Here is a 22,903-nt window from a genome sequence, read left to right on the forward strand (position 1 = left end):
TGGCTGCGCCATGCCGGGTAACGTCACGGTCCTTGATTTTAATCTATTCATAAAGGGCTTTTGACTCGCTCTTAGTCTGACCCGTCACCCAGGACCTGTTTGCCTTGGGAGACCCTACCAGGGACATACAGGCCCCGACAACATAGCTCCTAGGATCACTCGGGTACTCAAACCCCTCCACCACAATAAGGTGGCGGTTCAAGAAGGGGGTACCAGTTAATGTGCAATCGAAATAAAAAAAAATAATAAGAAGAATATCAAGAAGGAGGAGAGCCAAATATTGCTTATGGCCTCGCCTCCTCCAGCGCAGAATTGTGATGTCTGTCGCATTTCAATGACATAAAAACCGCATGAAATGCGACATGGCCGTTCAGACTGAAGTCGCATTGTAAAACATCAGATATGTATCCGATTTAGGACCACATATGAAAGTGGCCTGGGCCGGATTTGAAAAAAATCAGATTTGTGCTGTTCACACTGTCATAAGGAAATCGGATATGGGTCACATTTGGGCAAAAAGATCGGATTTGAGTCACTTCAGCCTGCAGTGTGAACATGGCCTTAATGATTTGATAGACTAGTTACAAGAGTCATTTTTAAAAACCAAAACATTGAGTCACTTTTGCAGTGTAACACAAATGAAAACTAGCAAACAAAAGGAAAGCTGGAGGTGACAAAGTTGGAGTATTAGAAATACCAATAATCCACATTACTTGCTTGGAATTTTTTCAAAAAGGTAAGTACTCACCAGCCTATTTTTAAAATGAAGTTTTCTTAGGTAACAGAGGGCAGCTTGGTAAAAGAACAAAATAATTCATTGTCAAATTCATAAGTGTTCGTGTGAACAATGACAATGACATAAGGGTTTAGAGGCTAGTTGCAGGACTGTCACCAGTAGAGGCAAACTTGCTGTTGAAAGGAGAAGCTGTTCCATGGCCTGTGGGTCTGATCCTCATCTACCTTCAGCAAATGAAGAGCCAGCAGCTTTAGGTCATATGATCTACAGGGAAAACGTTGGTGATGTAGGAAATGAGATACATATGGAGGGAGAAGCCATCAAGAATCCATAATCGAACACTAAAAGTCTTTGCATTTGATCCTTATCTGAAAGCCAAGAGGCATCAAGATACGTGGAAGACAAGAAACAAGCAATGGGATGTGAGCTGGAGCCCTATATGAGCCCAAAGGAGCTGCTGTACTACCGAAGGAGTATTTAAAACTTGTCCATTTTAACTGGATGCAATAAAAGGTGCGAACCAGACCATGGGCTCTAGCGTTAATACCAATCGCATGCTAAAGACACTCAGTAAGTCATGGCCTACCTAATCAAATGCAAACATAAGAGTCAAGATCATGTCATGAGTCATCAGTGGGCCATTTAACACCTACATACTGCAGGAGTTCATTTTCTCTTCACAAAGCCTTGAAACCTGACCGAAAATGATCAAAAAATTGTTATTGAGAGAAACAGCCTTAGTGTTTTCGTTGCCATTATGCTCCACCACTGGTACAAATAGTACTAGGAATTACACTGTGCAAAACCTGTTTCAAAGCCCAGAAGGCATAATATTAAGGGAACAAGCTGCAAGGTTCATCTGCAAGTCTCTAATAAGTAAACAACACTCTTCCATCGCAGCAAACCTTTGACAGCAATGCTGGCCATTAAAATACAAGCAAACACCCAACTCTCATATATTATGCTTCCTTAAGGAAAAACTAGCTTTGAAGACATATGACAACTTGTCACTTCTCACAATCGGAACATTTAGCATGGTATTTGGGAACAGTTTGCTAAAAACTGCAGCTGAGATGACTGATCAACACCTTTATAGGGAGAGTAAATTACAACTCCACGACAGAGGTAAAGTTGCAGACAGCCACAACCACAAACTACGGCCCACACCAACAAGCAACTGGTCCAAATGTGCACAACAGGACAGCTGTAGTGTGCGCCTCACAGATGCATCTGAAACACCATTCTTTCAGACAGACCACATAAGGCTGTCACTGCTGTCTCAATCAAAAGAGGATATGAAAGAGTGGGACGGAGATAAGATGAGGAAGTGGGGTCACACATTCAGCACATGCCCTAAAACGTCCCACCCACACTGATAAATCATGGGTCCTGTTGTCACATAGCATATGCCGTGCTGTCATTCCTGTTGAGTTGTAGTGAAGGCCAACCTACAAATTTATATTATGGTTTGTGTGGTCTTTTCTTATTTAAGGAAAATCTAGTACCAAGACCGTTTCTTATACACCTTTACCTGGTCTAATCAGGAAGAGGCAAGAAAACTTTCCAGGTCCTGGGAAACCTGTCCATATGGCAAACTGACGAAGCTGTGTTTACACACCTGATGTCCTTCTAACTAGAGTACATCCACTGAGCTTAGCCAGTGTGCCTCTGTGTGTGCGTGTGCGCGCGCGTGCGTGTGCCTAGTCCATAAGGCTGCTTCTGTTTACCTAAAGAAAATTAACCCCATCTTTGACACTTACAAGCGAGCATGAATCCAATGAGGCTGAAAATGTGACCCGCACACACAAGTTTCCCTATACACAGCACACAGGATGCAATCCTCGTGCCAATTTATGCACTTTGGTGGCAAGGTGATCAGGTTGAAATGCTCCGGTACAGTCATTGGTGAGGTTTTAGTGCTGGAAACCTGACTTTCTCTTTGCTGGCAATCTGAACAGGCTGCAGCTGTCAACTGGAGAGACAGAGAGTACAATCTGAAGTCAGGTATCAACACACCTCTGCGTAGAGGCCAGTGATGTCTGACCTTGCCGACAGTGACCTCGCAGCTCTGTGTTTACGGACTTCTGACTTTTCATGGTGTGTGCGCTACACTCTAATTCCAGTGACTCTTCTCTGCGCGTTGTCCCACTCTCAACTATGATTCTACATTGGACACACACTTGTTTTGACAATGAAAGAGAAAGGAAGGTCTAAACAGCAAAACTTACACAACTGGTTATTACATATATTATAAGTAAAGATTACACTGACACTGTCCAGCAGGCAGCAGATATATCTACAGTTATTCTTTCAGATCTCTCTGACAGGAGATTAGTTTAGCTGCATTCTTAGGAACATAACATCAAACACACCGAGAGGCACATGATAAAATTACAAGACAACAATTCAGGTAAAATGGCTTAATGACATGTGGTAGCACTGGATTATAGTGTGACAGTTACAGGTAAACAACATGCCAGTGCTGTTGTACAGTAAGCCTCTTTAATCTGGTTACACAATGAAAATATTTTAATTCATTGTTACACAGAAATGCAGGAGAGGTGGGTAAAAACTATGAAAAAGACAGATTGAAAGAAACAGACCAAACAGAGATAGTGGGAGAGAAGTTTTGTGTGTAGAGGAATAGTGATCAACTAAACCATACTGTTTAATTTACATGCTACAATTCTGCATCTATATTGTGTGAAGAAATACTCAAATAGCCTGGCAGCATGGCCTAAACGCACATCAACTGAGCATGTGTTTAATGTAAATGCACAGATACAGTACTGAGTTTCACAGATGACCTTAATGCATCTAAACACACAGTATTTCCCCAGATTTGCTACTAAACCTACTCCCACGCATTGCTCCGCACACCTGTGTGTCTTAGTAACAGTGCGCAGCAAACAGGTGGCGGTACTTGTGTCACTCAGAATCACATTTTAGTCTGTCTTTTATACGAAAACCTGCACATATCGCCAAGAAGCGCTGTCAGTGTGGTAGACTGTCCTCAGTGATCCTGTACAGCTTCCCTATGCAACTCATTTTACTGGAAGAAATTTATGTCAAAACAGAACTGAAAGAAACATCTTATCTTTTTTTTTATTACAAACCTACTTCAACCTTCCCACAGTCATTAAACAGCTTATTAACTGGTGACTGTTTCATAACGCTCTGGTTTTCATATTTGCAATGACTGCAGTTTCTTAGACTATAGCTCCCACAGTCTACCTATGAGCTTTACGCTTCCCTTTTTCTGGTAACTCACAGAATGAGCTCTCATCATACTGTTGTATAACACAACATGATTATAATTGCATTAGTGCTAAATAGTAATGTTGGAAGGGAAAATACTTAGAAAAGAACCAAAAATGAAAGTAGAGGAGTCATGGACAAAGCAGAAGCTCTATCACACCAAGTGAGACCTTACTGCTCTGGCCTCTGAACCTTATTGTATCCTCTGGAGAATGGTATGGATAACCACTGAACCAAGAGTCAGAGTCAGGGATCTAATGTCAAACACTTTGTTGGTGGTACACCTATACTAAAGAGACATGTAGGTTGGCTTACAGGCCACAGAGCAAACGGGCTGTTGAGGCAACAAGAGATTTTGACCTTCACTAGAGCAGGAGCTGAGAAGACATAAGCAATCTGGTCAGTCACCAAGCTCCTGTTTGATGGTTACTGCCATCAGCAGCACTACTCTCATAAAACTAGAACTCTTCAAATATACTTCAATGATGAAATAAACTGACACTAAATAAACTGACTTGTAGATGGAACATCTAGACATTTATGTAATCAAATGATTTGACTGTATTCTATAATGAAATATGTGGCCTGTTCTAAAATTACAACTTAATTCCAGGTACTATATGTCATGTCATTATTGACATTGCATTGGTGACCAGCAACAGGCATAACAAACTCTACTGCCAACATGCACATGCACACTAATAATAAACACATGTCAAACCCACTTTGCAAACAGGGGAACAAGAATGGTGGAGGCGGGGGGGAAGTAGTGTCATTATTTTTGTGTTGACACCATGGAAGACTTTGAAGTAAAGAACCTGAATAAGCGACAGAGTATTACAGTCTATAGTGTGCAGTTTACAGCTGCAACTTATACACAGCAGCATACCCCACGGCTAAGGTGTTGTTACCGACACAGGCCTGGCTACTGATTACAAAAAGCAAGCAGTGACACACAGATGACAGTACCAGGGGGAAAATGGTGAATTATTGTCTAACCCAGTGGGTCCCAAAGTAGTAAGAGTACCCCAGGCAAAAATTCCAATGCAGTTTTATTTCATACTCCAATATTATTTTTGTAAAAATCCATGTGCTCTTATGTAAATATCTGATAAAAAAAAACAATGTGGGAAAAAAAACATCTGAACATGTTTTGAATGTCTATATTATTATTTTTATAATTTAATATGTGCTCGTGAATGTCTATCAGTTCTATTCAGACACAATTATCACGAGTCAGTCTTAAAAAGTGCACTCACTTGTGGTGCTTCAAGCTTGTGTTACAAACGTTAAGACATGGCAGAATTACTTGTCTTGTACACAAGGCAGCAATATGTTTTGCAATGATTTATTTAAAAACACCCGCGCTAACTTACATTTTTTTAAAGACAAATGAGTCTGCTACAATAAATTTTAAACTCATAAGAAAATCGTAAAACTTTGCATGTAAAACAAAACTTAACCACTTCAATATTCATACCCTCGATGTTGGCGTTTTAGCAGAAGTTACACTTCAGTGGCAGAGGGGAAACACAACTTACCCGCTGTGAAGGTCAGTCAGAACGAGGGTAAGAGTCAGATTCAGCACAAGTGCGTGCCTACTTCTCTCGCACGCTCTAAAACCACAAAACCTGCCAGGTACTACCAGAGGGAAAAAAAGTCTGCTTTATGAGAAACACGCTCAAGTGTTTCAAGTTTCTCAGTACAGCAACAAACTCCGACAGCGTGCTCGACCGCGGCTACGTCTGAGGTTAATTTGTTTTCAGTGTGACAGTAGAGATGTCACAACTTGGAGCGCCTGCGGTCACCTGTGCCACCACCAATAGCAAAGCACCAAAGGGTTTGTGGGAAATGTAGTTTCTTCATATCCTCGAGGGACTCTGCGGTAGCCTATTTTTGAATCGATGACGTGTAAACCAGAAATACACGTCTTAAGGGGGAGAACTTTTTGCTGGCTTCTACTCATTTATTAATCCCATGATTAGCCTGTAGTACAGTCGCTGTTTCATTTCAACATAACCTATCAGTATTAAGATGCAAGAGCAGCACACTATTCTGGACATTATTTTTGAACATCTGTTCAAAAAGCTGTGATTCAGATAAACAATAATCTATTTGCAGCAAATTTACTATTATAATCCTAATTCACTGAAAATACCTAGTTTCAACAGACTGTTTTAGAGAATTAATCCAGTATTTTGAGGCCATAACTTGTGCTTTTTTAATTATCTTGATTGCAAAGTTCTTTCTCACCTTCTTTAATTATAGGTGCCACACACTGTCCGTCAACCTTTAACTCCCAACATCATATTTCTAAATTTTAAAATGAATTGACACAGCACATGTGCGTCTCTACAATTTTAAAGACAAGCTAATGTAGTTGGGAAAATTGTCGATACCTCCCTTTCTCAATATGTGGCATTTTGTTTGATTTGTCAAAAAAGTAGCCTAACATGTTCACTAGCACAAAAAAGGCATTCATACATATAAAGAGATATAAAGGATGGTATAATCCTGTTACTGCTGGAGCCAAGACTAACTTCGGTTAAGTAGAGCACGGAAGACAGTGAGTGCAACACGTGTAGTGCCCAGGATGTCCACAAGAGGGAGGCAAAGATAACAGTATTGCATATCAACATTTCATAACAAAGGAGTTAAAGTGTTTATCATGGGCAGTTTCCAGGTTAATGTTAGTGCAGATAGTTTGCTTACCAGTAGAACTCTCGCCTGATGAGACTAGACCACAGCTCCTGCTAACCAGAATTTCCTGATGCTCTCTGCAATGTTTTTTTTATCCCTTCCAATATGAGCTCTCACCATCATAATCAAGCATGTAATTAGAGTTTTACGGTATACTATGGTATGAAAATTGACATTTATCCTACCATTCACATTTGCTTATTACCAGTATTGAAGAAAAAAAAACACAACGCACCTTTTTCCCCCCGACTGCCTGTCAGACTCGGCAACGGGCGCCACACGCACACATGCAGCGGACAAACTGCAGAAAGGAGGCTGAAGTCACCAAACTCCATCCACTAAAAAGAAATTAAAATTAGCAGTGTTGGATTACTTTGCATATCTCAAAAACGAACACCTTGGAGAACAGCGACCCTCCATAGGTCAAACTGTGTGTCCCTTTTGTTAATTTAATCTCAAATCTCAAAATGTGCCATCGGAATAATTTTCCACATCGTCTGTTCGTTCGCTAATCTCTGATTTAGAAAAGAACTCGCACTGACCCCGATCCGCCCACAGAAACAAACTTTCCCAGCTCCCATAAATTATGAGTGAGTGGAGATACAGGCAGGTCTGGCTGCATTCTCACGCCCTTACAATAAATTATCTATTTCGATAATCACTTAGAGCAGTGTCACGACATGTCTCACTCTTGTCAGGTGTTTTACAAACCAATCAGTCGATTAATGGTGAAAATAATCAGCAAGTTAATCCGTAATGATAATAATCAATAGTTATACTTGGATACAAACTAGTTCATGAGAGCTCCACCTCAGACAAGTCAAATCCTGCTTTTACATCAGTGCATGGGTGATATTAATGGAATAACATACTGTATAGGATAACGTTTTTCTGCATTGAATAACCTAGTAATACTTTAAGTACATTTTGTGTTAATACTTTAATATAACTAATACAGGACTTTTTACAACAGTGTGATATTAGGACTTAAAGGATGTGAATGCTTCTACTACTGGTGCTAACAGGCAAACTAACATGCTTTAGTTATATAACATGTTATAGTTGTGTGCTTTTTAAAAAAATCATCTTTATAACAGTTTATTCTTTAGGGTCATTCTAATGCTCAATCAACTGGCACAGTCACTTGTAATAAAAACAAAAGACCCATGTTTTTCATTCTTCTGAGGGTGGTCGTAGCTGATAATAGTAACTGGGTAATACCATGAAACAGTGATATTTTCTAAGACCATTATCATACAGTGAAAATCTCATACCATAGCAACCCCACATGTAATTGGCATGAGTCTACTCACATTCAATACACACAACACAGACACCTTTAAATAGTTTGAGTTATTCAAAGTTGAAGATCCACATGTGGCAGTGGGAGACATGGCTCACATTATCAGCAAAGAGACAGTCAAGGTGTGCTTAGCCACACGCACACAAAGCACCTAAAAGAAACTGACCAAATTAGCAGATGACTGGATGACTCCTGAGGTAAATCATATCTTTGGCCCCTTCAGTGTAAAGCAGTGTCTTTATTCTTCACATAATACTAAATGAGGCTGCTTTAAACTATATAAACTAAAAAAAAAAAACAGCATAGTTTCAAGAATTTCAGTTTGACTTTCCTATAATATCCTTTTCAAACCACATCAGATTGGCTATGTCTAGTTGTACACATTCCTATTAGCCAATCTGATGTGGTTTATCATGTTTACGGATATCAAAACAGCACTGACAACGGTCTTCTGGCTATCATAACATGCTTTTCCATCTTACCCAGCCCTACTTATCCATGTTTTCAGAAAGATTCAGGAACAAAAGTGTAGAAAGAAAAGGACAGTCAATATCGCCGTGTCTCTAGTTTTCCTAGGAATAATGCTTAACTATTCTTTGTCCAATGACAATGCAGGAAGAACACCACTACAAGTAATGTCCTGAGGAGTGGTTGATGGGCATGCAGCCCATTTGACACTAGAAAATGAGATTTGCATCCTCTCTCACAACAGTCAGTTATAACTTTCTTTAACATCTATCAGTGACAAGTAAAATATAAATGGGCAACATGTGCCAGTGAGCATAATACTGGGTTTTTCAGAGTAATCCAGTATCATTTATCTGTTCTGCTGTAGAACCAACTGAAGGCACAGGGTCCCTATATGGAGGGCAGATGGGGATACTGTGGATGCCACCAGTCCATGAGCCTCACACTGTGCACCGGATCCAACACCACCTGGGTCCCTCCTTGATCTCCCCTCTTCTTCCCACGATGGAGAGGTGTGTCCTGGAACACCAGACGAACGCGGTGGTGGCGCATGTCTGTGCTCACGTTGATTGTGAACTATGAGAAAAACAAAGACAGCCCAGTGTGATTTAGGAAGGAAATTAAACAGCCAGTGCTGCATGCAAAAGCTCATTTAGTCTTTGGCGCAGATGCTAAACCCATTTACTGGCAAACACAATAAAAACATATTAGCACAGCTTTAACAAGCATGTTGCCAGTAGGCAGGAGGATTGCTGGATGTTTTTTGACCCGATTCACTTAAGACGTCCCTTTTCTGTCTACATTCATCGTGAGCTTTTATGGAGCTGTGATAAAAACCTATAAGCTGTAAGAGCAGGAATCTCCAACACTTCACCCATGAGCTACAAGTAGCTCACTCCCTGTTTTCGAGTAGCTGGTTCAGAGGATAGAGTAAGCCTATGTACAAACATTACACAACTACATCACTCAGTAAACCTGCTCCAAATGCAATCCAATTAAAGATGCATCATTGTGACAAAAGGCTGCTTATGGTTGAATTAGTTTTATTAGCCTGCTCCCCGTTTATCAGGTTGTGAATAGCACACTGACACTGTGTGTTTCTAAAGCAAGGTAGTTCTAAAACACACATCCATTCTCATTTCATTGACTGGACTGCAGGTTTACTAATGCCTGACTCCAGTTGATGTTTAGTGACATCAGATGCCTTGGCATTTCCATTACTTTTTCCACCATCACTTTGTATGTTTATGGGCTTTTGCAATAAAGACATGAAAGATGACTGTGTTTTATCAGCTCATAAATATTGTGTTTGTTGATATTTGTGCCTTTGGTGAAAAACAGATCACGTTTCATAAAAAAATTCATGCAGAAAACCAGGAATTTGCAAACAGTGCCATTACTTTTTCTTGCGAGTGCATGGTGTACTGAAAGCTCTAGTTGTTCCAACTTGCCTTTTTTTTATTAGTATGTCTTTCATAAAGCCCCATCTCATTACCTTATCCCTGTGTCTGCACCTGGGTCCTATATAACCTCATACATGACAGTAGTAGCCAACAGTCTCCAATAACCAGGAGATACTAACCAGGGTCAATGTCATGCCCATGACCACAGGAGTAAAGATGAAGTTGAGGGTAGTGACCTGAAGCACGTAGCAGTCAGAGTCAGGGTTTGTGTGGACATCTTTATACTGTCTGGGCGTGTGCAAAGACTTGACACAACCATTCTTACTGTGTCCCTGCTGTGACAGAGACAACCAGATAAATATTTAAAACACAAACTTAACTGCAGGAGCCACAAAAGACTAATGACAACTTGTTATAAAGAAATATATCTGGATTGGAGGATTCTTTTTACCTGCTTTAAAAATTTGAAGTTGAACTCCCACAATGCCTCTGGCCGAGTCCCTGCCAACCTTTTGACCCAGAACAGTAAACACTGCAACAGAGACATTAAGCATATAAAACAGCAAGTGATTTCTACAGTGAAAGGTTAGCTGGGACATCTGTCTAAGCTGGGTCTAAATTATCTTCATTTACTAATAGTTGTTCATGACATGATGATGATCTAAACATCCCTCATGTTTTCTGGAACTTCCATTAAGCCCTCAACCTGAATTCCACATGTGTAGATATAGTCATATCAAAGTATTCACAACCCGTCACTTTTTTGCAGTTGAATAAAATGTGCAAAATGTGAAGGGGTGTGAGTGTTATCCCAAGTGACTGTATATACTGTCACTTCTGATTGATTAGTTACTCTCTCCATTAGCTTGTGTCTGTGTAAGACAGGACATGAGGGGCGCTCACAGACACACACAACAGAGCAGAGAGCTCCCAGTCAGCTTTACTTTCATCATTGCAACTTATCTTAATATATCCTCGTACCACTTATTTCTTCCCCACTATATGACCTGCTCAACCAGCATGAGGCTAACGTAATGTTGCAGGTAAACGGAGCTGGTGCATAGCATTGGACAACTTTTATGAGTACTAGAGGGTGGTATCGGATCCCATACCTAATACATGTATAGGTACATGTCTACTCATCATCATCACTCTGATGTCAGTGGTTCACTCATGTAAGAACATCCATAGCTGAATGAAATTCCTGTTACAACCCTGCTTACAGCTGAGAGGTTATATCGTTTACATTGCATACATATGAGAACAAACCTGCTCCCACATAGGTTTGAGATTACAGACATTTTGCCATGACAAATCTTACAAGGCCTTCAAAAGATCTGGGGTCCTGTTAATCTAAATTCAAATAACAGGCCCGAGGGACTGAAGTAAAATAAAAACAAACCTTTAGTTACACAATAACTATAGCAACACATCTGTTCAATAACCTTGGAGTTGATCAGTGTAGTGGGCGTGGATTCTGGCAGAGCAGGGATTTTTGAGACACGCAAGCTAAACGGCTCATACAAATGAAAAAGGGAGCGAATGACACGGGCCCGTAGACATTGCATCATGTCAATAGAGTCAGGCTGGAGACGAAATGGAAGATCGGCATCAATCCTGTAGTGTCTGTGAAAGAAACACAGGAAAAGAAAATATGTTAATTATACAAATTGTCAGTTTAGCGCATTACTTGATTAATTCATTGGACCACATTCAAGACATGTTATCTTTTCACATATGTTGCTAGCAATGAATATGGTCATTAGTTTAACAAGAGATTGTGAATTTGCGAAATGTTGTATTGTCAAAAAAAGTAAAATGAAACCATAAATAGCATCAGTTTTATTCCCAGCAGCACTGATTTCAGCTTGAAAGGGCCCATGGCATGCTTTTACTTGATTTTTAACTTATCTACAATGTTACAATGGTGAATTATCATCTTAGACATGACCTAAAGCTCAAAAGATGAGGTGTCCGTATATTCTGGTATTTCTATGCAGAAGCAACTCAGTTTATACACGCCTCACAAACTCTTGAGCCTTTTTTCTAACAAAATATGTGCATGTTGTGAATTTATCTTGAAGTCTCCAGTGTTCCATGGCAGTGGAAATCACATTTGCCAGGTTTTCAGCCATATGTCACTCCATCATTGCTTTAAAATAAAGAGCAGTGCTCTCTATTTTCCAGTTGCTTACATAATGGCAAGTGTCAGACCTCACCTTTTATAAAGCCTGGTCCAAAAAGCTGCGGTGCAAGTGACTGTCCAGGCATTTCTACAGATTAGAGCAAATCTGCACACATCCTCAGGCCGAATATAGGAGGAGAGCATTAACCAAATGTCAACTGGATACTCATCACCATCACTGCTCTCACTGCTTCCTACAAAGACAACACAGAGAACAGGAAAGCTTCAGTCCTCCTCAATCACCTCATTCATCCTTAAGCATACTCAAAGAAACTAAGTATTACCCTTTCTCCTCTTGTTTTTCTTCTTGTGGACCACTTTTATTTCATTTTCTCCATCCTCTCCGGGGTCTAGGTCATCACTGCTGTCCAAAATGTCTGTTTTGACACTCTGTGCAGACGAGAGGACTTCTTCTACAGCACCATGAGATGCTTCCAGGCCGCAGAGTAATTTTACTGGGGAAACACAGTGGTGGGTTAAGCACGTGGGTCATCTCTGACAGACCAGGCCAAGTGACACTGTCATATAATGTCTCACTGTACACAGTCAAAGGATTTACCTTCTTTTTCAACTGCATTTACAACAGCCTTTTTCACCCTCCCCGACTTCACAACGGCTGGGTCAGCATCAGCATAATCAGCAACAGTCACTAGGAAAAAGGACGTATGTAAAAATGTCTTTAAACGTGTCTACAAAACACGCTTTGAACATTAATTAGGATATGTTACTGCTATACTTTGTTAACTTACAATGCATGTCGTATGACTTTAGAAGCAACGCTTTAGTAACAGACACTACGTAAAAGCTGACTGTCCAATGCCTCATTTATAATATGCTAACATACATATACATTTAAACCAAATAATTCACACTGAACGTTGTAAAATAAGAGGGACTACTTCGATTCCAGCTCACTGCCAGGCGCTTACTTGGCGGGGCTAGCTTGCTGGCTAACGCAGCCTACCTGATTCGGAACAAACATCCCCAGCCCTAAATTTCAGCCGTTTTCGGTTCCCTTTCTTGGGCATGTCGACACCAATGATATGTGGTTGCTTAACGAAGCCGTAAGTCCTGCCATGTCTGTATGGCAAGCTGAGGTAGATAGAAAGAAAGAAAATTGATAGAGAAATTGAAAAAAGCTCCTCCGGGATCTTCAGCCATCATGGAATGACGTACATCCGTGCAAAAAACGCGAGACTATCGTTGTAGTTTTTGTATTTGTCTAGTGCTTTACTGCCATCTACTGGTGAGTCTGAACATTTCAATTCTTGCGACCAAGTTTTGGCAATCAGTTCCCTTGAAGAAAGGTGTAAAGCGAGTCTGCCTTATCATTTTATCCGTCATCCAAGGAACTTGTAAATGATAACTCCAGTCAGACTTCAATTTCTCCTCTTTTTTTAGCTTGTCAGTTAATTGTATTTAAATTCACAGTCACTAAATGCCTTTTGCATTAACTGGCAACGAAGGTTCAACGATGTTGACCAATGAAGACAAATAACTTATCAGCAAACAGGGATTGATTAATCCATTGAAATTGAAGGTGTCTCATGGCATGGCTGCTTTATGTCTGACTTCATTGACAAGCCATGTGTTCCTGTGTCAACTGTTTCATCTGTCAATGCTCTCAACAGCCATGTCAAAAATGTGAATTACACTCAGCTGCTCATAAGGTTACTAATGCCACAACTGATGCTGCCCAAATATAAGTGGGAAGACTTCTATAGTGACCATCTTTCAGAGAAGGAAGACATTTGCAGAAATTATTACCAGTGAAAATGTTATCAGCCCCAAGAATTACGCTGTTAAACAGATGCAGAGTGCTGTGTTCAGTGACCTGTGTAAGTATTTTGTAAGAGTGTTGCAGGCCGCCACAGCATCCCAGGGAGCTTGTTGACAGAAATTGTTGTCAAGAACTTTAAAATTCGATGGCACAGAGCTCCTGGGGCAAATTCCTATGAAATTAAAGCCAAATAATTTTCATAGAACGCTCTGCTTTTCATAAAGACGTAAAGAGTAGAGGTGATCCTTTAACTTTGCATTGAGAAATGACTCCCTGACAGTAATGTAGTTAGCACAATGACTGTATTGTCTTCTCCAACTTTACAAATGGGTCAGAGGAGATGTCAGGAGTCAGGTTCTTCAGAAGCCCTTTGCTGTATATGTATATATCTGAAATTAGGGTCACTGAAGTCATATATCTTGTGACCACTATTGATTTCATCTTAAAGGAAACAATTTGTCCATGTATAGCAAGATATTTTTTATCAATAGCAACATCTACTCTCATTGTACTTTTCACACCTACAAGTGCCTCAAGTATCTCTGTATCTCATTAATATCTGATTAAATCTCATTTGCCAACAGACCCTAGAAATTTGGCCTAAAACTGTACTATGATCAACAACTGAAGCTTCTTTAATCTTCTGCCCAGACTCCAGCCTACATCCCAAACATAACTCTGTAATTAAAGGGAATAAATACATCAAACTGTTCTAATAGCTGTCCAATAAATGCTCATTTGAAACTAATCAGAGCCATTGCCAACTGACAAAACAGTACAAAAGAAAAGCAATGCTGTAATTAGAAGAAATAGAAAGGTTTTTTTCTTTACAGGCCAAAAAGTGGTCCGCTGACCTGGTGGGTGGATTCCAAGCCCTGATCATTCTGTATAAGGTTTTGTTTTGTTCATGTCAGCATAACTGTTCTAGGACTATTGTGGTTTCCTCCCACAGCCCATCTGAACAGAGAGACTAGTTTAACTTTATAAAGAAAAAAAGTCTGTCTGAGGTCAGAAGAAGTCAGAATCAAAAATATTGAAGTTGTTTCAAGCATTGCTTCAGTGAATCTTTTCCAGCCATTTGGTTGCAACAAATAGCCAATAGTATCTGCCAGTACACACTGATAGAAAGAATCAGTGCTCTTAACCAAACTATACTGAATGAAACAATCAATATAACAAATTAAATTTATTGATTTAAGAATGATTTATCTATTCTCTGGGAGTCAAAGTTATTAATATAATGCAGTTGGGGGAAAGGGTCTTATATGTTTTCATAGTTTTTAAGGGCTTAGTTGAGCTTGCCCTTTGTGGAGGACCTGTACACCTCACAGGTCACAAGGAGGACAGGGCAGATTTCTGCAGACCCCTCACATCCTGGACACAAACTGTTTGAACTCCTCCCCTCTGGATGGCACTACAGGACACTGTACGCCAAAACAACCAGGCACGGGGCAGTTTCTTCCAACCTGCCATAAGTCTCATGAACAAGTAATCCATGCTTGTTTGACATCCCAGAGCAATGAACTGTAAATAAAACTACTGTATATATGTCACTCTGAGCTCTTCTACCAAAATGTGTAAATACAGGCTATATATGCATATACAGTATATTTACAAATGGATTGTCTCTTTTTTCCAATGCCTATCTGTAATATGTCTAATTTGAAGGAAGCACTGTGACTATGCATTCTTGCCACCATCAAGCATATGGAAAATAGCATTTGAGCTGCAGCTTACATTTTGTAAATTAAATGTATGGATGTTCCTCAGCAGTGTTTTCCTTCCCTCAGCTACACATGCCACCACTCTGTCAACCCCCTCTTAGACAAGTTTTCTCCTCCAGGTCTGGGAGCTGTTTAGAAGTGGATTGTATTGTGCAACGGGCCTGTTCTCCCCGTCAGATCAGGGAGCGACCTCAAGCTGCATAATTCTAGTTTCAACATAATCAGAATCAGCTTTATTGGCCAGGTGTGATGGACACACGAGGAATTTGACTCTGGTACATCGGCTCTCAATGTGCAAACAGTAAACAAACATAAGGCTGTCAAATTAAATCATGATAAACAATAAAACAGAGGGATGGTCCAACTTTATAACCATAAAACAAAAATACTGCTGCCCTGGCCGACCCTACTCCTGCTGAGCCGCCATGGAGCTCCCTAATGGTGGACATTTCTCATCTCGCTCCAATGCTGGTGGTTGTGACATATATATTACCAGTCCTCGTCCAGTTTTTATTTGTATTTGCTGATTTAAACCATCTTCCCCTTGCACTGATTGATCGATTGATTATTTTTTGTTTCATTACCAGGCTCTGTATAGCCTAGAGTTGAACATACTCATACACCTTCACACACAAACCACATGTAAAGCTTCCCTACATTCCTTTGTAAATGTGTTGTATTAATGTTCCATGTTTTGTCTTGTTACCACACTGTTTTGTGTTGCAATTTTAAAAAAAGCATCATTATTATTGTCAAAATAACATTCATACACATTAAAATATTGTACTCATATCTCAGTTATCTCTTAAATCAAGTAACAAGTCCCTTTGAACAGCCTACAGTCTACAGTATTGTTCACACTCAAACTTTTTAATAGACCAACTGACAAGTGAATATTTGCTTGTGTCCAATTCAAATAGTGTAGACAGTAATTTATATGTAGCAGCTGTCTTGGATAGATTTTTTAAAACTGCACTGCTAAAGTAATGGGTGAAACACAAATCGTCTCACCAGAAGATGTCAGAAATGAAAACACAATCAAAATAAAAAGGCCATCCTGGGAGAGCTCCTTTCACTCAGGAAGCAGGAGACAGTTTGATAAGATACTGATTGGTCACTGAAGTCTACACTATGTGCTTGTTTAGACGACAACATTGGCCTCACTCCTGTTAATGTTAATTATGTGATAATCAAACCGTTTCCTGACCACTGCAACACTTGCAACAACAAAATATACCTCTTGATCACTGGCACAGCTTATGATTGTTATACTTCAGTTCCTCGGTCTTGTGGAATGAAACCACCAAACAATTTGGTCACTATAGTGCACAGCCAAAGCTACACGGTGACTCCGGTCTCCCAAAAATGGTATTACTAACACTATTAATATTTATCATCAATATTTTAATGTCGATCCTGCAGGGTGCGCTGGACACTTAATTGCACGACTTGCTTTAGCTGATGCCAGCTGAACGAGCACCCAGGCTCAGCTGTTAGGTCATGGACGTGCCTATATGATGATCATGTGAAAAGTGAATTACATTTTACCCATCAAGTGTCAGGTTTGTGCTACAGGGTGCAGCACGGCCTGAGTGTAGAATCATTATTATTTAGGATGACATGAAGGACCGTTCAGACTATTTCAGATCTAGTTTTTGCACGCGCATATGGCGCAAAAGGATGAGTGTGGGGAGCCATTCCATATTTCAAAAGCTGTAGCCCGGTAACGACAACTGCAAATTCCAACGTGTGTGTGTGTGTGTGTGTGTGTGTGCGTATTAGGCAGAACGACTATTTTACAGGAGGAGGAGTGAGCGTCGGTTCGGTGGCGGTGTGAAGAGATGGAAGCGGAGAAAGGGGATGCAGATAAGACTCGCTCTCACTGCCCCCAGGACTAAGGACGCAAACTGGACATTTTCTCTGGGGTATTTTTTTGTGGTTTTTATTTTCCTGTCAGTGTACTATGATCTCTGTTCTGCTCTGTCGGGCACCACCCCTCCAAACGTACCCGTCCATCTCTGAGCTGTCAATCATATCACGCCGGGATCTCTACATGTGAGTGTATGGCGCGCCGGGCAGGGCCGATCAGCTCACGGGGTGAAAAAACACCGGTTAATATGGATGAAAGGTCAACCATCACCTCATCATTTCAGTAACTCTGATTAGGTAAGGCGATGGAAATCTTAAGAATGCATATTTGATGCACGGTTTTTTTAATGTAATGGAAATAAAGCGCGTATCAACGATTGCATTTGCTGTCCCTTGCTGTGGGGCGTTATAGGCCCTTTTTTCAGTTATTATGTCTGTTTATGAGCCCTGTAACCCACATGTTTGCCTTCCGACAGCGACACGGTCCTATAGCGTTACCCACACCACAGAGCAGGAAAGATGATGTGCGAGGTGATGCCGACCATCAGCGAGGGAGACTCGGCTGGTCCTCCGAGAGGCGCCGGCGGTGTCCCGAACGGCTCGGACCAAGAGGCCAACTTCGAGCAGCTGATGGTCAACATGCTGGACGAGAGGGATAAGCTGTTGGAGTCCCTCAGGGAGACTCAGGAGACCCTCATTCAATCTCAGACTAAGCTGCAGGGGGCGCTGCACGAGAGGGACGTGCTCCAGCGACAGATCAACGCTGCGTTGCCTCAGGTGAGAAGCAACCGGCCTGTAGAGGTGGAGGGTGGGCTCTCGGGCGAGAATCATATGGGTTTCTCCAAGGGAGCCGTAGCATTTATGTGCATAGGCTAATTTGTCGGTTGGTAGGCCTACAGTATGATAGTGAAGTGGACACATGTCTGCACCTTGGAGCCTCACAAGTCCAGGGGTCCCGACAGTTCCAGGCTTACTTACTATTTGACACCTTGTTTATATTGATTTGATGGAAATTTTAAGTGAGAAAATGCACCACAAAAGCACATAAAACACGTTATGCCACCATAAGAATGAGTGTGAAGATGATGGGGGCTATACAAGCCTATACCACTTCATAAGCTCATTAATGGAAACATGCCAAAAATGAGGATCTAAATAAATAAAAGGATGATCTAAAAGCGGATAGGCGGTGGATAGAGAGTTTATTCTCACTCAGAAAACACTGTCCTCACTGTGGAGGTGTAAGCCAGATGTTGAGAGCTCTGTCATCCAGAGAGGAGTGCAAGGCCCAGCTATGGGTATCTGGGCTGAACAGCCTTATGCTGTGTGTGGCAGTCTGACTTGTCAGTGAAAGTAAGTGAAAGGAGCTGCTGTGCAAACTATGATATGTTTAATAGTTGTATCTTGTGTGAGTGTGTGTGTGTGAGAGAGAGAGGTAGAGAGAGCGAGAGAAAGCTGAATTAGAGCTGTTGCAGCCATTGAGTATGACAACAGTGAAGTCTCAGCACATAAAGCTGTGTTACCTCTGACCCTCTCTGATCTAAATGCGTGACATGATGTCACAGTACAGCATGTGTGTGTCTCTAAGTCTGTGTGAGGGAGAGAACCGTGCATGACAGCCTCAACGCAGCCTCTTGTGAGACATGGCTGCCTACTAGTGTACATGGCCCTGGGCTGCTTGCTTCCACACATGCATACATGTTATTGTGTGTGAAAATGTGTATGTCAGGAGGAGAGTGGGAAGTGGTTGTCATGCTCATTTTCTAATGCAGCTTGGTTCAGTGTAATGTTTTATTCTAGCAATAATACAAGTATTTGTTACACAGTCATAAACCTTGGGGACATTATGCAAACATTATGACTGGCGTGCACATACATAAACTGTCTTCTGCTCTCTCCCTCTGTCTCTCTCTCCCTCTCTCTCAAAACACTACACACACTCATGCATGCACACATGGCAAACACAGCAGTGGTCATATCCACACCATCCACAGAGTGTGGAGCTGATGCAATGGAATGTGGGTGAAGCAATAGTGAGAAATGAGAAAAATCTCAGTTGGGATTGATTTCTACTCAGTTTTGTTGTGCTCAACTGAAGAATGAGGACGGTCTGGCCCTGTTGCATCACTGGAAGCCACAGGGTTCATCTTGTAATGATGAGTGGGAAGTGTGGATAAAATAACATACTTTTTTCTCATATCTCAGGTTTGGTTGTAATGAATATACAGTATTCCAGCGTGTTGTAGCAGTTGGTGGTGCTGCTGACCCCGCTATCCTGTATGTGTCAGTGGTAATTAGCCTGATTTGCAGCTCCACTCAACATGAGCATAGATGGTGTGTTTATGCCCTCAACTACAATACAGTATCACAGCTCCCACTTTGCTTTTGCCGCCTCTTCTGTGTTGCCCTCCAGTCAGTAGTGTCTACATGTGTGTTGTGTGTATTATGTCTCTGTGTGCGTTCAGTTCTCTTTGCTCCTAAGGTGTAAACTGATATATCCATGGTGGCAAGGCAGGACAGCCTTTTTGCCCAAGTCAAAGCATTATTTTTCCTTTTGGCTGACAAACATTTGTCATCTTAACCTACAACTGTAGGTGTGTGACTGTGTGTGTGTTTTTGTTTTTGTTTTTTTATGCCTTTTGCAGGTTTGCAGACTTTCAGACTGGTCTGACCTAGAACTGTCAGATCTTTGTGTCTGTTTGATACACACACACACAAACATGCTGTGTGAGCTACAGAAAACTCCGTGCTCTTCAATAATGTTACTGTAAAAATTACACAAAACGACATCATGTTAGCAATTGGCATCACTAGTCAAATTTAAGTTGCCCTCTGTCACATCAGAAAAATGGGACATTTTTGCCATTTATCACACAAACACAGAGAAAAGCAGACTGGGAGTAGGACAGATATGTTCATTAGCCACAGAGAATAGTTTCAGATTAACATGTCAGCCCATTATAGTACATAATACAGCCTTCAGAGATGGGTTTGCCCACTGACAAATTAGGTTTTAAAAACACACAGAGAGACATGAGCACAAATGCATGCTTATATGCACACATACACATATAATGTTTGTTCCACTTCTGCATGAGACACTGACACTGAATGTGTTGAAAAGCAAGTGGTGGTGCAATTGTGTGTGTTATGCAGAGAGAGCAGATAGTAGGTGAACACTAAACCAAGCAGGTAACTCCCCTGTTACTATATATCTTTGTAATTTTTTATTATCAAGGGCTGTACGATGACTTGGAGACACACCATTGTGAATGGGGTAGCCTACTCTAGTGATTTGGTGTTGCATTTCCATACAGCTCTCTCATTCATGGATGACAGGTTTAAAAATAACGTGGTCAATACTTTGACTAAACTTTGGAATACATTTTGGAAATAAGCTTATTTGCCAAAACTTATCATTTCTTCCCTAGAGTTTGATGAGAAAACCAGCTATTTTCTGTGTACATTAAATGTGGAGCTTGATCTGGCTAATTTATCTTAGCATAAAGATTGCAAACAAAATGGAAAAGCTAGCCTGGCTGTCTCCAAACATAGGCTTACCAACACCTGGTTCACATGTTACATTTTTGTCAGTCTAGGAGTTAAGTGTTCTTTTTCTTGACAAACAACAGTTTAGTCACCTGGCAACTGCAAGGCCCTCTCCACTTAAAACAGCAAATGATCTTGTTGACATGTCTGTTGGGGTATGAAGTCATGCAAACAATCAATATACAGTAGATTGCATTCATTAGCCTGTTTTGTTTAAGGAGGGCTATTAGACATATTGTTGGACTTTTGACAAGGCCAGGCTAGTTCTAGTCTTTATGCTAAGCTATGTTACGGCCTCCTGGCTGTAGATCCATGGTAAACAGTGTGCATGTAAAAAAGCAGAATAGAAAAAGAAGAGAACAGTTCCAGCTGTGTCAGAGACTGCCACCCAAAGCACCAGATAATTGCCTATATTAGATTACACCATATGAACATCCTCTAATCCTCAATTTTCAAAAAAAAAATTGTGTGTGCCTTTATGGTGGATGTGGGTTTCATGGTGTGTTTGATGGGGTGTAGGTGTGTGTTGTCATGTTTGGACACCTGTTCCAGTCAGACACAACACTAGCTATTTTTGCAGCATACAAACACACACACACACACATTTGACTGCCCTTTCAAAACAACAGCTGCCTCTTGTTCTAAATTCTAACCCCTTTCTCCCCACTGATAAACATCTACATACACATGCACGTAACGTTTTGTATTTTGTGTTGTTTATTTGACCTTACACTTGCCACCTTTGACTTCTCATAGCTGTGATTGCACACACACATAAACACAAATTCAAAGACACAAAGCTTATGCACATACATTTAGCATTTCTCTAAGCAGAAACATGCTTTATGTGTGTGAGACGTTCTCCCCAACCCTCTCTCTCAAGTATACATGTTTCCAGGTTAGTTCTGTACATGCTCTCTATACCAACAGCTGTGGCTCAGGAGATAAACCGGGTCATACCCATAGGGTTGACATTTTGATCCCTGGCATCTCCCCTTTACATGTTGACATGTTCTTGGATAAGACACCGAACGCCAAGTTGCCCCCGGTGATATCACCAGTGCATGTGTTTGCGAGTCAATGAATGGTCTAATAGGGGGCGACTGTGGTTCAGTGGGTAGAGCAGTCGTCTCCCAACTGAAAGGTTGGAGGTTTGACTCACGGTGCCTGCAGTCCACATGTCAAAGTGTCGTTGGGCAAGACACTGAACCCTGAAGCTACCCCTGATGGTTAGAGCCATGGGTGTGAGTTAGCTCTGCAGATGGCTGCCTCGGTTCTGTACCAGAAACAAATTCTTTGTGTGTGTAACATACTTGGCCAAATAAAGGTGATTATTATTATAATAGTGTCAAGCAGTGCTTCCTTGCATAGAAAAGCACTATACAGTGGGTACGGAAAGTATTCAGACCCCCTTAAATTTTTCACTCTTTGTTATATTGCAGCCATATGCTAAAATCATTTAAGTTCATTTTTTTCCTCATTAATGTACACACAGCACCCCATATTGACAGAAAAACACAGAATTTTTGACATTTTTGCAGATTTATTAAAAAAGAAAAACTGAAATATCACATGGTCATAAGTATTCAGACCCTTTGCTGTGACACTCATATATTTAACTTAGGCTCTGTCCATTTCATCTGATCATCCCTGAGATGGTTCTACACCTTCATTTGAGTCCAACTGTGTTTGATTATACTGATTGGACGTGATTAGGAAAGCCACACACCTGTCTACATAAGACCCTACAGCTCACAGTGCATGTCAGAGCAAATGAGAATCATGAGGTCAAAGGAACTGCCTGAAGAGCTCAGAGACAGAATTGTGGCAAGGCACAGATCTGGCAAAGGTTACAAAAAAATTTCTGCTGCACTTAAGATTCCCCAAGAGCACAGTGGCCTCCATAATCCGTAAATGGAAGACGTTTG

General features: G+C 40.9%; 3 protein-coding genes across 11 annotated transcripts in view; 1 reads left to right on the plus strand and 2 right to left on the minus strand.

Moving 5' to 3' along the window:
- The window catches only part of tfeb (transcription factor EB), a 31,423-nt gene extending 25,641 nt beyond the window's left edge, over nt 1–5,782 (minus strand). For both annotated transcript variants that reach the window (XM_020593026.1, XM_020593024.1), the window contains exon 1: nt 5,536–5,782. The gene's annotated coding sequence lies outside the window, so the exon portion shown is untranslated. The remainder of the gene's footprint in view (nt 1–5,535) is intronic.
- Nucleotides 5,783–7,604: 1,822 nt separating this feature from the next.
- tmem183a (transmembrane protein 183A) lies at nt 7,605–13,228 on the minus strand. Its single transcript, XM_020592527.1, has 8 exons — nt 13,018–13,228; nt 12,613–12,702; nt 12,338–12,508; nt 12,088–12,247; nt 11,314–11,494; nt 10,320–10,400; nt 10,048–10,203; nt 7,605–9,041 (listed from the first exon to the last, which is right to left on the minus strand). The coding sequence occupies exons 1-8, from the start codon at nt 13,079–13,081 to the stop codon at nt 8,856–8,858; spliced, it is 1,089 nt and encodes a 362-aa protein (XP_020448183.1). The 5' UTR covers nt 13,082–13,228; the 3' UTR covers nt 7,605–8,855.
- A 4,045-nt stretch (nt 13,229–17,273) lies between these two features.
- Nucleotides 17,274–22,903, plus strand: part of ppfia4 (PTPRF interacting protein alpha 4) — a 57,716-nt gene continuing 52,086 nt past the window's right edge. For 3 of the 8 annotated variants that reach the window (XM_020592876.1, XM_020592879.1, XM_020592882.1), the window contains exons 1-2: nt 17,278–17,723; nt 17,903–18,203. In XM_020592876.1, the coding sequence (XP_020448532.1) occupies nt 17,946–18,203 (258 nt within the window). In that variant the 5' untranslated portion in view covers nt 17,278–17,723; nt 17,903–17,945. Of the gene's footprint in view, nt 17,724–17,902; nt 18,204–22,903 lie in introns of all 8 variants that reach the window. The other 5 variants (XM_020592877.1, XM_020592880.1, XM_020592884.1 and 2 more) reach the window with 3 other exon arrangements.

The sequence above is a fragment of the Monopterus albus genome, unplaced genomic scaffold (assembly GCF_001952655.1).
Source record: "Monopterus albus unplaced genomic scaffold, M_albus_1.0 scaffold18.1, whole genome shotgun sequence".
NCBI classification, from domain to species: domain Eukaryota; kingdom Metazoa; phylum Chordata; class Actinopteri; order Synbranchiformes; family Synbranchidae; genus Monopterus; species Monopterus albus.